The sequence below is a fragment of the Elgaria multicarinata genome, chromosome 1 (genome assembly GCF_023053635.1).
Source record: "Elgaria multicarinata webbii isolate HBS135686 ecotype San Diego chromosome 1, rElgMul1.1.pri, whole genome shotgun sequence".
NCBI lineage: Eukaryota > Metazoa > Chordata > Lepidosauria > Squamata > Anguidae > Elgaria > Elgaria multicarinata.
Genome location: NC_086171.1, coordinates 46555339 through 46568065, shown reverse-complemented (window position 1 = coordinate 46568065; position 12727 = coordinate 46555339). Strand labels below are relative to the sequence as shown.

At 41.4% G+C, this 12727-nt stretch overlaps 1 protein-coding gene across 1 annotated transcript in view; it reads right to left on the bottom strand.

Annotated features, from left to right (window-relative positions):
• Positions 1 to 3037, bottom strand: part of LOC134394942 (macrophage mannose receptor 1-like) — a 58632-nt gene extending 55595 nt beyond the window's left edge. The window contains exon 1 of the mRNA XM_063120863.1: positions 2932 to 3037. Within this exon, the coding sequence (XP_062976933.1) occupies positions 2932 to 2992 (61 nt within the window). The 5' untranslated portion in view covers positions 2993 to 3037. The remainder of the gene's footprint in view (positions 1 to 2931) is intronic.
• Positions 3038 to 12727: the final 9690 nt, after the last annotated feature.

Below are 12727 nucleotides of genomic sequence, written 5' to 3'. Positions count from 1 at the left end.
CCATAGAGCTTCCATGAGGCATCTCTTCAGTGGTGCAGCTGGGTTTTATTACACCCTGGATTTGATGGTTTTATGCACCCCCACATATAAGCAAAGTTTAGCTGAAACTAGTACTGGCTGGATTCCTATTCCCTGATCAACATTTCAGATGATCAGGAGCACCTCTGTCTTGTCTGGAATCTGGATTAAACTTCATTTTGTTTGCCTTCATCTAGTCCATTACTGACATCAAATACTGATTTAGAACTAGAACAGCTTCCTTGGATTTAGATGGAAAGGAGAGATACAGGGCATGTCTACACCAGCCATTTATCCTGGGGTTAGCTTGAGATCATCCCTGTGCATCCAAATCCCGGAGATGACCTCTTACTTGGCCTAGGATAAAATAGACAGCACTGATCCTTGTTTTTCTTGCAGTCAGGACAACCCCGAGGACCGCAGGCAGTGTGGTGTGCCTGGGTCCTCCCTGCTCCCTGCGAGTAGGGCTTCAACAAACAGGCAAGGAGCTGTCCAGGAGGGGCTCTGTGCCCATCAGGGGGGCATCCATTTCGCCATCCCTTGGATGGCTCTCAGCATCTTTGGGCACCAAGTTTTGAGTTTTTTTCTTAACTTTTTAAAGTTACTTTGGCGCATGATCATGCCCATGTTGCTGTACAAACATCTCCAGTTTAAAAAAAGAAATCGCTGTGCTGGACTTCTGGGATGACGCATAGGCATGTGCATGCTGGGGGACAATCCCAGAAGTGGGAAACCCTGGGATCCTCCCAACCCCATACCAGAAAGCCCGTAGGTATAGACATGCCCAGGGTTTGGTATCATTACCATACTGGTGACACAGAATCTGAAAATTATGGACAACTTATCCCAGCGATTTCATATATAGGCTAAATAGCATGGAAATCAAGATGGAACCTGAGAGACACCATAGACTAATGGCCATAGCATTGAACAGGACTCCTCCAACACACCTTCTGAGATCACCCCTCAGAGGAGCACTGCAGCCATCATAGCATAATGCCTCCAAGTCAATCCCAGACAAGTGCTTCAGAAAAATACGATGGTCAATGGTACAGAAAGCCACTTAAAAGTTCAGCAGATACAACAATGACATACTCCCCCTGTCCAGTTTCCCAATATAGATAGTCCACCAAGGCAACCAAACATGGTTCTGGTTCTGACTAGAGATCTGAAATCTCAGATAAAATAGAAAAATGCAGAAACATTTATGGTGGGAAAATGTCCCCGTCCCCCTAATTTTCCAAATATCTCTGCAAAAAATGTCCCCCTCTCAGTTTTCCCCATTCATTCCATTCCCCGCCCCCCACAGGCCTTCACATCTCTAGTGAACGTGTGTGTGTGTGTGTGTGTGTGTGTGTGTGTGTGTGTGTGTGTGTGTGTGTTAAAGGGTGTATTGGGGTGCTGGTGCTGCCCCTACATCTCCAGTCAGGCTGGTCTCTAACCCCCACTTCAGCTCAGACCTTGTTGTGTTGAAAGTGTTGCACTACACTCTTGAACATGAGTATAACTCTCAGCATGATAGGGAAGCCTGATAAAGCATATTTCTTGATTGCTCCAAGAGTTCTACATCTCATCACGGCAAGATCTGAATTAACTGAGGTGGGGATGATGTGCCAGCATGTATGGCCCCATCCTAGTACACACCTGAAGCCTGCAGGTGTCCTCTCAAATGCCTTAACAGGGCTGCAGTAAGCCAGCATTAGAAGGAAGTAATGCTCCTCAGTTAATTCTGTATCTTATTTCCACTATCCAAAATGCTTTCTATGCTGTGCCTTATTTGTCATTGTTCCATAGTGCCCAGATACTAATCATGATGTCCTTGTTGTCGATTTGGATTCCAGTCTATTTTATGAGTAGGATTTTAGTCATTTTATTTTTGTTCAGCATTTATATTTAAGCTATGTGGCATTTTTTAAATGAAAAATTGTAAGTTATTATTTCAAATAAAATCTGAATAGATAAAATGGGTGGTTTTTTTTTACAAAATACCAAAGCCAGCAGAAGATTCTTTCCATGTATTATTTCCATAACATCTTTGAGGGCTAAACTAGATGTGATATGGGAGATCTGAGATTGGATCTCCCAAATTTTATGCTGCTAAACGGAATGTGGAAAAGTCAATTTGGATTAGACAGAGGAGGGAATTAACCCTTTTCCCTCATGCCAATTTATCTGATACATTGCAAATTCCCCTCCTCTCCAGCTGTATTTAGCTCTAAATGGTAAAGCACAAAGGTGCTTGAATTTGGCCATATTGTTTCCTCTCTGCGGCTAAAAGGGGGTTGATTTGGATCAAAAGAACAGTGCGGGGGGGGCAAGATTGAGCCTCCCTTCCCCCTGTGCCATGAACCTGATCAAAATTGCATTCCCCAATTCAAACTTCACACAATACAGCCATGCAGATTTTATTTATTTATTTATTTATTAAATTTCTATACCGCCCCATAGCTGAAGCTCTCTGGGCAGTTTACAAAAGTTAAAAACAGTGGACATTAAAAAAAGTATACAACATTTAAACCATCAAAAATATATAAAAACAACAGTATAAAACAGATTAACAGGCTAATCTATACATAATTATAGAGAGCTCCGGCTATTGGGCGGTATAGAAATGCAATAAATAAATAAATAAATAAATAAATATAAAAGTCCAATCATCTCAAATAATAATTTGAATAGCTAATAAATGACTCACTTCTATAAAGGGAAAAACAAATTATTTTTTGAAACAATGAACCCAATCAAGTCAATGCCAATCAAAATGAAGTTACCTATTATTTATTGCAATCCAAGCCGGCTTATTTATAGCGATATGCATGGTAAATGTTAAATCAATTTTCCTTGTATCTAAGATTTCATGGATTTAAATTCAATTTCCAAAAGATAATTTTGGAATTTAAGTAACCAACTTACCTGATAGCTGGAAAGCTGGCTGAAGGAGAAGCAAGAGATTTATGAGTAAAAAAGTTGCCATTGGAAAGAACAAAGGCTTCTGCAAAACTTCCCTGAAGGAAGTATCTGAGGGAACTGCTTTTCAGGAGCCCCTTAAATAACTCAGGCAGAATTAAAGTTTCACTTCTGGGTTTTATATTAGGGAGAGTATTGTAATGTGCAAATACGTAAGTAACAAAATTTTGCTGAGTTGTTATTTAGCTTACACAGAAAATACCTATTTCTGCAGAAATTACTGAGTAATGTAGATTGATCAACTGTACAACTCTCGTCATGCAGCCAGCTTAAAAATCAGCAACAGTGTTAAATGCTAAGGAAGAAAGGTGATAGAGTACACTAGTTGATATTGTGGTCACTTATGCAGCATCCAAAAAAGGGGAAGTACCATTAAAAAATTACCATTAAAAAGAGGATACAGAGTTGCCTAAAAACTGCTTGTGTACAGTTGTGTTAAAAAAGAAAGTACACCCTCTTGGAATTGTATGATTTTACATATCAGGACATAATAACAATCATCTGTTCCTTAGCAGGTTTAAAAATTAGGTAAATACAACCTCAGATAAACAACAACACATGACATATTACACCGTGTCATGATTTATTTAACAGAAATAAAGCCAAAATGGAGAAGCCATGTGTGAAAAAGTAAGTACACCCTTACTGCTTCCATAGGAATTAAGATGCTAAGTAGCAGACAGGTGCTGCTAGCCAAATGCCCATAATTAATTGATCATCAGCAAGTATGACCACCTCTATAAAAGCAAAAAAAAAAAAAAAATTCAGTTTGCTGGACTGGAGCATTCAGGTGTGTGTTAACACAATGCCAAGGAGGAAAGACATCAGCAATGATCTTAGAGAAGCAATTGCTGCTGCCCATCAATCATGGAAGGGTTATAAGGACATTTCCAAACAATTTAAAGTCCATCATTCTACAGTGAGAAAGATTATTCAAAAGTGGAAAACATTCAAGACTGTTGCCAATCTTCCCAGGAGAGGAAGTCCCAGCAAAATCACCCCAAGGTCAGACCATGTAATGCTCAGAGAAATTGCAAAAAACCCGAGAGTTACATCTCAGAATCTATAGGTGTCAGTGAGCATGTTAAATGTTAATGTTCATGACAGTACAATTAGAAAAAGACTGAATAAGTATGGTTTGTTTGGAAGGGTTGCTAGGAGAAAGCCTCTTCTCTCTAAAAAGAATGTGGCAGCACGGCTTAGGTTTGCAAAATTTCATCTGAACAAACCACAAGACTTCTGGAACAATGTCCTTTGGAGAGATGAGACCAAAGTGGAGATGTTTGGCCATAATGCACAGCGCCACGTTTGGCGAAAACCTAACACAGCATATCAGCACAAACACCTCATACCAACTGTCAAGCCCGGTGGTGGAGGGATGATGATTTGGGCTTGTTTTGCAGCCACAGGACCTGGGAACCTTGCAGTCATTGAGTCGATCATGAACTCCTCTGCATACCAAAGTTTTCTAGAGTCAAATGTGAGGCCATCTGTCCGACAGCTAAAGCTTGGCCGAAATTGGGTCATGCAACAGGACAATGATCCCAAGCACACCAGCAAATCTACAACAGAATGGCTTAAAAAGAAAAGAATCAAGGTGTTGCAATAGCCCAGTCAAAGTCCAGACCTCAACCTGATTGAAATGCTGTGGTGGGACCTTAAGAGAGCTGTGCATAAACAAATGCCCTCAAACCTCAATGAACTGAAGCAACGTTGTAAAGAAGAGTGGGCCAAAATTCCTCCACAACGATGTGAGAGACTGATAAAGTCATACAGAAAACAATTACTTCAAGTTATTGCTGCTAAAGGTGGTTCTACAAGCTATTGAATCATAAGGTGTACTTACTTTTTCACACATGGCTTCTCCATTTTGGCTTTATTTCTGTTAAATAAATCATGACACGGTGTAATATGTCATGTGGTGTTGTTTATCTGAGGTTGTATTTACCTAATTTTTAGACCTGCTAAGGAACAGATGATTGTTATTATGTCCTGATATGTATCATACAATTCCAAGAGGGTGTACTTTCTTTTTCACACGACTGTATAGATGGAAATGTAGTTATAATTGCTATAATTTAATCAAAAATACAATATTGCTCACTATATTGTATTTTGGGGGACTGCAGTGACCAGACAGCCTCAGTAGGTGCCCATTCAGTCTGCTGTCCAGATGCAAACTGTTGCTGGGGAACTTCAAATCACCTGCTCTCCCTTCTTATGGTTCTTTACTTAAGCCAGATTTGGACTGGGCAGGGGATAACTTCCAACAAGGTGCTAGCCTCTTATTTCCAGGTAAATATGTATTGGGCAGCAACTTCAGTAATTTAAGAACTATTTACATCAGAAAAACAATGAATACAAGCAATATATTTTGCAACAAGATGTAGTAACCCAGGGTGGAGTAAGTTGTAATGGATAAGCAAAATGTATGTCCTCTGCATGAGTTCCATGACTGTCTTCTCTCAAAAGTGGAAGTAAGCTTCTTCGCTTACAATTTAAAATCAGTAGAAGATACTTAAGCAAAGAAAACAAAGGGAAGTCAATTTGACTATTAAATTTATACAAGGTTGTAATCCTAAACATGCTTTCCTGAAACAGGGTCCTTTTGGATTCAGAACAATTTACTTTTTGGAAAATATGTTTAGAATGTGGCTGCCAGAATAAACTTTAAAAAAAATTAAATGGCAAATAAAAATAATGGGAAAAGTCATGTGTTTCAATTCAATCAAAAGGCGTTGATTATCCATCAGCTATATGTAAAAGTTGAATATCAGTCACTTACTTCTTACAAAATATTGCTGCACAAAAGGGCATTTGGGGACCCTACTTCATGTATCATATTGAATTCATATGCATGAACATGAGACATAGGCCGTAGCTAGACCTAAGGTTTATCCCAGGATCATCCCGGGTTCGTCCCTGCCTGAGCACTGGATGCCCTGTGTGGCACTTAGATGAACAGGTTTGACCCCAGGACAATCCTGGGATAAACCTTAGGTCTAGCTACGGCCATAATATCAAGGATACAGATTGAAAAAACCAACAGGTTGATTTTATAAGAAGTGACTCTTATCACATTTCTAAAAGGAGATGTAATTTATATGCTAAGTACTCTGCAGTAGAGCGGTGGTATTCTAAATTACTAGCTTTATGTTGCGATAGCTTTCAGTGTTATATCACCTCCAGGAGCATTGCTAGGTACTTAAATGATCTGGGGCACAGGTCAATGACATGAATTTGCCTAAAATGTGCATGTGTTAATTTATAGGTATATATGCAAATTTAGAATTATTAAAAGTAATTTAAATTTCACAAATGTAAGCAAAAATAATAGTTAAATGAATCCTGCCTCTGAACATATGCAGAATGCATCTGTGTGTGGCAGGGCATAGTTAATCCCTTTAGGACTGGACAGGGAGGTGGGAAAACAAATTCAGACATAGAGTCAGATGGCTTAAATAATTGGCCATAACTTTATTGGTTCAGCTTGGAACAGAGTTGGCAGGGGCATAGGGCATCCATCCATTAACTGAACTACCCACCTGCAGTCCGGTCCCATCAACCTGGCCGGCCTGCCAGGTGCCTCATTTGGGGGGTGGGGAGTAGAGAAACACTCCACAGTGCAGACTGTTGAAGTGAGCCACTTTCTGCCTTTCTGGGGTGTGGGCCAGATTGCAGCCCCACGGTGAGCTGAGTCTTAACGTCACCACCCTACCCCACTCCATGATCCGCTAAACTGGGAGCTTCATTTCTTTCACACTGAACACTTACAGTTTCTCCCTCTGCCACAGTGTGATGCATACACATATACCACTCACAGATTAAGAGCCACATGCTATGGACGCAATATATATTGACTTCAGCAAAGCTTTTGACAAAGTGCCCCATGACATTCTGATCAGCAAACTAGCTAAAAGTGGGCTAGATGGGACAACTAGGGGATCCACATTTGTCTACAGAATCAGACTCAAAGAGTGGTACCTTCAATGGTACCTTCTCAAACTGAGGGGAGGTTACAAGCAGGGGATTGTAGGGCTCAGTCCTGGACCCAGTGCTCTTCAACATTTTTATTAATTACTTGGATAAGGAGGTGCCGGGAATGCTTATCGAATTTTCAGATGACAAAAAATTAGGTGGGATAGCTAATACCCTGGAAGAAAGCAAACTTCAAAGTGATCTTGATAGGCTGGAGTGCTGGGCTGAAAACAACAGAATGAAATTTAATAGGGATAAATGCCAAGTTCTACACCTAGGAAAAAGAAACCAAATGCACAGTTACAAGATGCGGGATACTTGGCTCAGCAATGTTACAAGTGAGAAGGATCTTGGAATTGTTGTAGATGACGCTGAATATGAGCCAACAGTGTGATGTGGCTGCAAAAAAAGCAAGTGCTATTTTGGGCTGCATTAATAGAAGCATAGCTTCCAAATCGCATGAGGTACTGATTCCCCTCTATTCGGCACTGGTTAGGCCTCATCTTGAGTATGGTATCCAGTTCTGGGCATCACACTTCAAGAAGGATGCAGACAAGCTGAAGGGGGTTCAGAAGAGGGCAATGAGGATGATCAGGGGAATGGAAACAAAGCCCTATGAAGAGAGACTGAAAGAACTGGGCATGCTTAGCCTGGATAAGAGAAGATTGAGGGGAGACATGATAGCACTCCTCAAATACAGTACTTGAAAGGTTGTCACACAGGGGAGGGCCAGGATCTCTTCTCAATCATCTCAGAATTCAGGATACGGAATAATGGGCTCAAGTTACAGGAAGCCAGATTCCATCTGGACATCAGGAAAAACTTCCTGACTGTTAGAGCAGTGTAACAATGGAATCAAATACCTAGTGAGGTGATGGGCTCTCCCACACTAGAGGCTCTCCCACACTAGAGGCCTTCAAGAGGCAGCTGTCAGGTATACTTTAAGGTGGATTCCTGCATAGAGCAGGGGGTTGGATGCAATACTCCAGACAAAGGCCTTAGCTAGACCTACCTGCAATCCCGCGACAGAGGAGGGAAGATTCCGTGTTGTGTTTAATGCGAGATCCCTCCTCTGTCTACATGTGACACACGACGACCTCAGCAAGAGAGGCATTGCTTCCTCCATTTTAATTTTTTTAAAGGGGCAGCAGTGCACAAACGCTCATGCGCTAAAGGTAAGTGGTTTTTTTAAAAATTTAAATTATTTCCCCCGCTCTCCCCACCCTACCCCCAATGGGCGCTGCTCCCAGCTCCATGTGAATAATCGTGCCAAGCCGGGTCAACACGTGGCACCTGGCCACATGTTTTGTGGTCTCAGGCTCAGCCTGGGACCATGGAAAACCTGGGGTCAAAGGGGAGGGCTATATCCCGGGGCAAGGGACGCACAGGAATGATCCCGGGGTTCACCCTGGGATAAAGCCCCGTCTAGCTATGGCCTAAATTCTAGAATGGAGGTGGGCAACATGAAGCTCTCCAGATGTTGGGGCCTACAACCCTCAACAGCCTTAGCCAGCGTAGCCAGTGAAGGGCCACAAGTTGCTCACCCCTATTTTAAGCTGTAAAACGTATTTAAAAGCCCCACGGCTGCTTATAATGCCATGGGTCTCTCTGCACACAGCCTCCCCATCCCTTCCAGGAATGTGGCATCACTATGTCCTAAGCCTCCCCCCAATATAATCTGCTGCATGCAGCTATGGGAGAGGTTAAAGATGGAGGCAAAAATGAAGTTTGCAAAGGATTATTAAATCCTTTGCATTGCTGAAGCCAGTGAGCTTCTGCAGAAGCCCAGACTTGCAATTTGATGCAATAAAATCAGACACTGTAAAGTATTTCAAAGGGAGCACTTCCTGCCCTTTCCTCTTCTAATTTAAACAAGTAATGGGTGTGTAAGTAGCAGTTAATCATCTAATTTCTGAGCATCTGGACCTGGGCAGGATCTACACTACTGCTTAAAAACAGTTTATAACAGTAGTGACAACTGTTGGGGCCCAGGGGCATGTCTATATGACTTCTTTACCCTGACATAAACGCACAGATTCACGTTTCGGGACACATGATGCAGCCACCCATTTGCCGCAGTGCCGGGTTTTTAACCTGATAATGCGCATATTCATAGTTGTGATTTACCGCGACTTTTGGATCAACGTTCGAGTTTGCACCGCATTATGGTTATGTGTCGTTGGGGAAGCTAAATCGAATTTTGACATGTGGACGTAGCTTTGAGGGCAGGACAAAGTGATTGGGCAATTTCCCGCCTTCCCACTTATCGCATCCTCCTCTAGCACCCTCGTTCCTTCCCTCCGTTTTCATTTTGAATTATATGATTCTGCGGAGCTCCGCAGATAGAGCTTAGAATACTAAAACAAAGAGGAGGGGAACGGGCAGCGAGAGGGAGGAGACGTGTTCAGTCCCCCTCTCGCATCCTTGTCTGCTGCCTCGTTCCTTTCCCCACTCGGTTTTCCTCTTAGATGAATCTGCGGAGCTCCACAGATAAAGCTTTAGTGTTCCGTAGCCTCGTACGTGCGCATTAACAACTGCTGCAGTGTGATGCTCTTTGCCTAGATCTGAATCTACGAAGATTCGGGTTTATTTTCAATGAGGAGCTATCCTATTGTGGTACAGATGGGGGCCAGATCACACTCCATATACAGGTTTCAAAACGTTTTCATATCCCAGTTGGTATAAGTCTGGCCCTGGTTGGCAACCACTCACTCAAGGAGCTTGGCTAGGATCGGAAAATTAGCCATTAAATATAAACTCTTTACATGTCTCTCAGTTCCACAGCAACAGTATATTGACATAGATACCTTTATTTCTTGTGAATTTTTATTTAATTCCCATTTCCCCTTTCTCTATTACTCATCCACTGAGATTTACATTACAAGGAAACACAGAAATGTTCTGTTCTGCTTAGAGGAACTGCTAAAAGACCAGGAAGCAAGGCTTCTCATTTTATTATGGAGCATTTCTATTATTTTGTAATGTATCCAAAAGTAACCACAAAAATTATGTGCCTTAAACTTTATGGGCACTAAAAAGTGGACTATATTTCTTGTATAACTGCATTTTCATTTTCAGTTTGTTGCCATTCTTGCTTACTACACAGGCCAGTAGGAAAAGGGCTACAGGTCATTGCTGATGGATGGTTTCGAGGTAGTGCGGTTGCCAGATAAGCCAATATTCTGCTAATTTTGATGTAAAAAGGAAGGTTTCATTCCGTCTTGAGAAAGCATAGGAGAAATCTGCCATTCTAAGGGCTAGGCCTGGCACTCAAAGCAGAATGGTGCACATGATACAAAGCCATCAATCCCCCCACCCCATGGCATCACCACGACTCTTCGGATTTGACTCCTTGATTTCTTACCCTCCTATCTTCAATTTATATTAAGTCTCCAAAATGTCATACCAAGAGAGTCACCAGGAAATCCACTCATCAGGTATTAATGTTTACCTGTTTGTCTGAGCCTACAGGAAGGAAAAGTTTGATTTCCAAATAGCATTTTGATAACCCATTGTTTAAGGATTATGGCCATCATTTAACTTTTAAAGAGTAAACTAAATTGGGGGGGGGGGCATATAACCAGCTCCTAGACAGCCCAAAATTAGGCATCTCTTTGAACCAAGATAAGCCTCGTTCTTTCTCACAAGAGGAGTCTTGTGGAATTTCCTCTTCTTTCTCTGCCAAAGGGGCACCCCACTGCCTCCAACTTCAGCACACCCCAGACTGTGCAGATATGGAGAGGTAACCAACCCCTTGCTAACTTTTCCCCAAACAAGTCTACTATCTTACCAGGTTTCCCTCTCTTCTCTTCTGTCATCACCCAGTCAACCTTCCCTGCTTCTTTCTGCAGGAATAGGCAACTTGCTAGTGGCTTCTCTCTCCATTCACCAACTTTGCTACCAGCTCCTATTTCCTTCCCCTGCCAGTCCTGAGATCCATGCCCCCCAATCTCTTCACAGCGCAAAACTTCTCCTCCTCCCCTCTGCTAGTCAATTATACCAAACCATTGCTTTCAATGTGTCCGTCCTAATCATTAGAACTTGAATTCTGTACAAAATGACAACGATCCTTTAAAAAGCCTATTGCTATGATCTGATCTCTTAAATGTATGCCTTTCATTCTTTTCAATAAATTACTCCTGGGTTAAGCAATGGTGTCTTCAATCTCTAAACTTCTCCTTAAGGTGCATAGCTTTGGGACGCTCAGTGCTCAATGTTAAAAGATCCCTTCAAGTATCAAAGTTGCATGTCTGAAAGTGCAAAGAGGTCGCTTGCTAACAGTGCAGGACCCAAAATTTGAGTGAAATGGTGAGTCATCTTTAAAATAAAAAAGAACAACTCATCGTTGAAATTCCTATTAGTGTTTGTACATTCATTTTGTGTGTATGAAATTTTAATTTATATTGTAAAGAATTTAAGAATTCCCCAAAAGCAACATTAAATATGTAAATGACACCACCTGTTACTGTTTATTGTTAAGAAAACACAAGGATGGCATCAATAAAGCCATTGTGTCCCCCCTCATTTGTATTAGAGTTAGAAAATCCATTAAACACTCCTGTGTTCTACAATGAGGCACATTTACAGATTCAAGCAATAAAAGATCTATGTCTCTCTTTTTTTCATTTGTACTCTACCGTACGCACACAGGTACTGATCAGGACCCTAGTATGGAGGTAGGGGGGCTTTTATGATTTGGATCATTCACCCTGCACTTACTCTAAAAAAGAAACAATGACATAGCTGCTGGATACAAATTTAGAGTAATGGGTTGTATCCAATTGTTTCAATCCACACCAGCAGGACTGAATTGCTGGTGAAACAGATTTTGCCCTTCCCCCACAAACCCTTCAGAGCAGATGTGGGGCACACAGGAGGAGATGGGGGCTGCAGGGGGTGAGGATGTGCAGAAGACCCATTGCATGAGCAGGCCTCCTTTTGCGCAAAGGTTGGATCCAACCCACTGTCTGTATTGGTCCTAAGATGCATGACATGTTCTATATGGCAAAACATCGGCTGACCTGTCATAGTGCATCAACTGCAACCAATGAGCAGTTTTAGTTATGCTTTGAGAAGGATAAAATATACTACAAAGGCAGAGAGAATATTTCAGATCTCTTGAAATGAAGGTTTTATAGAAATGCTCATTTTAATCCCTTTAGTGTGCAGACAGAAAAAACTCCTACAACTTCTAGATTTCCTCCGCTAGAAGGAAATTTCCTCTCTGGAGATTGTAGATTTCTTTTCTGCGTAAACATGCATAGGATTGTGTTGATACTTTCTTTCTAACAGTACTAGCTCAACTTGCTGCTTTGGGAGTACTAGGTATATGATATTTTAATAGATCCTGTCTAAACATGCATAGGATTGTGCCCTAAAGCCATTAGAATGAGTATTTCTGTAAAATGTAGTTTTCCAACCAGTTTGTGAATATGCAGAGATAAATATCAGTATAGGAATCTCTCTATCATCAATTTAGCATTTATGTCCATCTAGAAATGGCTCCCCTTGACTGTGCTTTGAATTTGAGAATGGATCCCATGTCATATCCTCTCAGCAAACACCTGTTATTCAACAGTCTTAGCTATCTAGCTACTTTGGCCAAGGGGTCAATAGCAGCTTTGCTTATTTTGAATTCAATGCTGCTGAATTACGGGGGTATGAAACTATATTATTGCTTCTTCTAGTATGTAATAAAAATGTGTCAACAGATGACCTTATTATTATCACTATTTTGTAAAAGAAAAACAACAGGTTTGGGTAA